At 30.8% G+C, this 3007-nt stretch overlaps 1 protein-coding gene across 1 annotated transcript; it reads right to left on the bottom strand.

Annotated features, from left to right (window-relative positions):
- Window positions 1-2343: 2343 nt before the first annotated feature.
- Window positions 2344-2748, bottom strand: LOC149170590 (antifungal protein ginkbilobin-like protein 1). Its single transcript, XM_089425644.1, has one exon. It carries the CDS (start codon window positions 2746-2748, stop codon window positions 2344-2346), a length of 405 nt encoding a protein of 134 aa, XP_089281770.1.
- Window positions 2749-3007: the final 259 nt, after the last annotated feature.

Here is a 3007-nt window from a genome sequence, read left to right as displayed (position 1 = left end):
GGTGGATGTTATATATATTAAGTGAGGGTTTTACATGTTTTTCGTTGCGGGATTATATTGTCATTAATGGTTTATAGTCTAGTTTTTTAAACCTAATCCTCATCTTGATGATATGTTTCGATGTAATAGTATATAGTGATGATTTGGTTTTGTATGGTCCTGTAGTATTATGGTTGTTAAACCTCACAAAGTGAGCACAAGTGTTGCCCACCTGATTATAGTGTGAAGTGTGAGCTGGCCTTATATGTCCATGACAGTTGTGTAACACTTGCACACATGTCACTATGTTTAAGGTTAATTGGGTTATGTTACATCACACATGGTCATGGTGGGGTTTCACAATAGATAGATGGACTAAAATATCATGCACTATGCATAGGGCATAGTAGCAACGTGCTATTGTAGTATGTGTTACCTAGAAACCATGCATCGTGTCATGAAGACAAACCTATCACATTTCATAAACTTGATTGTGAAAGTGACCCATTACTATCACATTTCATAAACTTGATAGTGAAAGTCACCCATTAGTGTCTCGAGTGAGACTTTAGTGACTTTGTGGGTGTTTTCGAAAGGGGTGATGCTAAGAGGGTCTTTGTTGACCACCATCTCACAAATCTAGTGTATGTCACTATCTCGGGAACCAACAACATCTCAACAAATTTATCCCTATGATATTTTCTAGTATCCATTTATATGCTTTAATCCAAAAAATATTTTGAACTTTAAACCTTACATGGATTTTATACTTAATCTAAAAAATATTTTGAAGTGTAAACCTCACATGGATCTACAACATTTTTGCAAGTTTTGGGCTGTAAAAAGTTTTCTACTTTGAGAGACTTTATCTCTTTCACACTATCATAGATTTAAGCTAACATGAATCTAAACTTATGCTTAATCCAAAAATGCTCTAGAAAGTCACTTTGCATAATCAATTGACTTTGCAACACTCATTAGGTGGATAATATTTGTAGTCTCAAAAAAAATTCATTATTCATTTTAAACTAACAAAATATCTCATACTAAAAATAAAACCAAATCAAATGACTTTGAAACTCACATAATGAGGTGGATAATATCATAAGTGTCCAAAAAATTATATTATTCACTTTAAATTAACAAAATATATGATATTATGCATGATATGGGATTTTTATATAAAGATCAAATGAGTGAAGAAAATAAATAAATAGTTCAATCTGAAAGTTAACTTTGAAGTATTTTACAATGTTACAATGGCTCCATGGAAATAGAAATATTGGCAAAAAGACTATGATAAATATATAAAAGAAAAAACCATACTCAAAGCTAAGTTATATTCAACCCTCTTTATGAGGTTTGAACTCTAGATTTACTAAACCCCACCCAAATCAACTTATCTACACCTCAAAGGCATTGCAACTTTGATTTAGATACCATCAAAACAAAAGTAGTCAAGCTATGTAAATGAAATAGATAACTATCTAATAATTTTTTTAATTTGTTTAATAATGAGAAAAAAAAACCTTGAACACCATAAAAATAAAAGAATAAAAAGTATTTGAAATACATAAAGTTATATAAAATATAACCCCAACAAATTGATGATAATGACTGCTATTCCGTTATAAATCAATCTTGTATTAAAAATGTACATTAATCCACATACATTCTAGAACAACTTCCAAACTATAACAATTTAGATGAACAACTTCCAAACTATAACAATTTAGAATATTCATCGAAAAAATGTAGATACTAACCCATTACTAAGCAAGAAATATTCTAGAAAGACCAGAGATTGCTATGAGTGATATGCGATCTATATATAAAGATAAAACTACTATAACATGTGCAAAAAATAAATAAATATCTTGATCTCAAATTTCTATAGAATTTTAGAATGTTAAAAGAAATATTGGCAGCAAGACAACAGAAATTAAAAAGCCGAAACTAAAGAAAATAGTTAAAAATATGGTAAAAATAAAAATAATATAACATGTGTAGAAAATAAATAACTATCTCAATGTTACACTTCCAGGAATTTTACAATGTCATGATGGTTCTATGGAAATAGAAATATTGGTAGCAAGACAAAGAGAAATAAAAAACCAAAACTAAAAATGACCATACTCAAAATTGAGTTATATTCAACCCCTCATTACCATATTTGAGCTCTAAATCAACTTATTTACACTTCCAAATTCATTGATGCTTTGGTTTCTAATGATAATGATGATGATAATGAAAACTATTCTAAGGTAAATCAATATTGTATTGAAAATTCATAATAACGGACACACAAGGAAGCAATATGGCTACACAGATGAGAGATTCCTTCCGGTTTTATTCAATGAGGAACTAATAGATGTATGTGGAATAGAGCATGGAACAATTGACACCATATCCAACTGAAGCGGCAACATATCCAATAGTAGCAGCAATGGCATTGTTGCAAACTTGCCAGACATGATCACCGAGGAAAGTAAGGTAGGTGGTGCACTCAAGGGGAGAGAGTAGCGGATAGCAGACTTCTTGCAAATCCGTAGTTGTGGTTGTGCCATACACCGTCATCTTGTAGTAGTAACCGTTGATGACCGTGTCTTGTTCCAGAATTACAAGTGAAGAATGAACTTCGGACAATATTGAAGAATGGAGTTCCGCTTGGGATTTTATTTGGGTTACAGATGAGCATACATCTTGCGAACCCACCATTGCGAGTAATAACATGAGAGATAAAGCAAATCCGAAAGCCTTGATCGTCATGGTTGGGTTCAAATGAAATAATATCACTTGTAATAATAATATTAATCACAGTCCCTTTAAATGCCAAAAAATAATCAGATAAAATCAAACAATGTAATCGTAATAAATGTATTTAGTTTTATAAGGGCGACTTTTTTAATACTATTCTTATTTAATTGGACTGAATTTTAATATGATATTAATATATTTTATTACCCGTCACAAAAACAAACAAACAAAAAGTTCATTTTGGATTCATTCCTTCACACACATTAAGCAT

This window comes from Pinus tabuliformis, chromosome 4_2 (assembly GCF_031772625.1).
Source record: "Pinus tabuliformis cultivar Carrire ecotype Pingquan chromosome 4_2, CPIR1, whole genome shotgun sequence".
In the NCBI taxonomy this organism is placed as follows: Eukaryota; Viridiplantae; Streptophyta; class Pinopsida; order Pinales; family Pinaceae; genus Pinus; species Pinus tabuliformis.
Note: the sequence above shows the minus strand (reverse complement) of the source record. Positions and strands in the feature narration are given on the sequence as shown.

Bases quoted from the DNA above. Each gene is read 5' to 3' on its own strand.
- LOC149170590 (XM_089425644.1), bottom strand. From the start codon at position 2,748: ATGACGATCAAGGCTTTCGGATTTGCTTTATCTCTCATGTTATTACTC.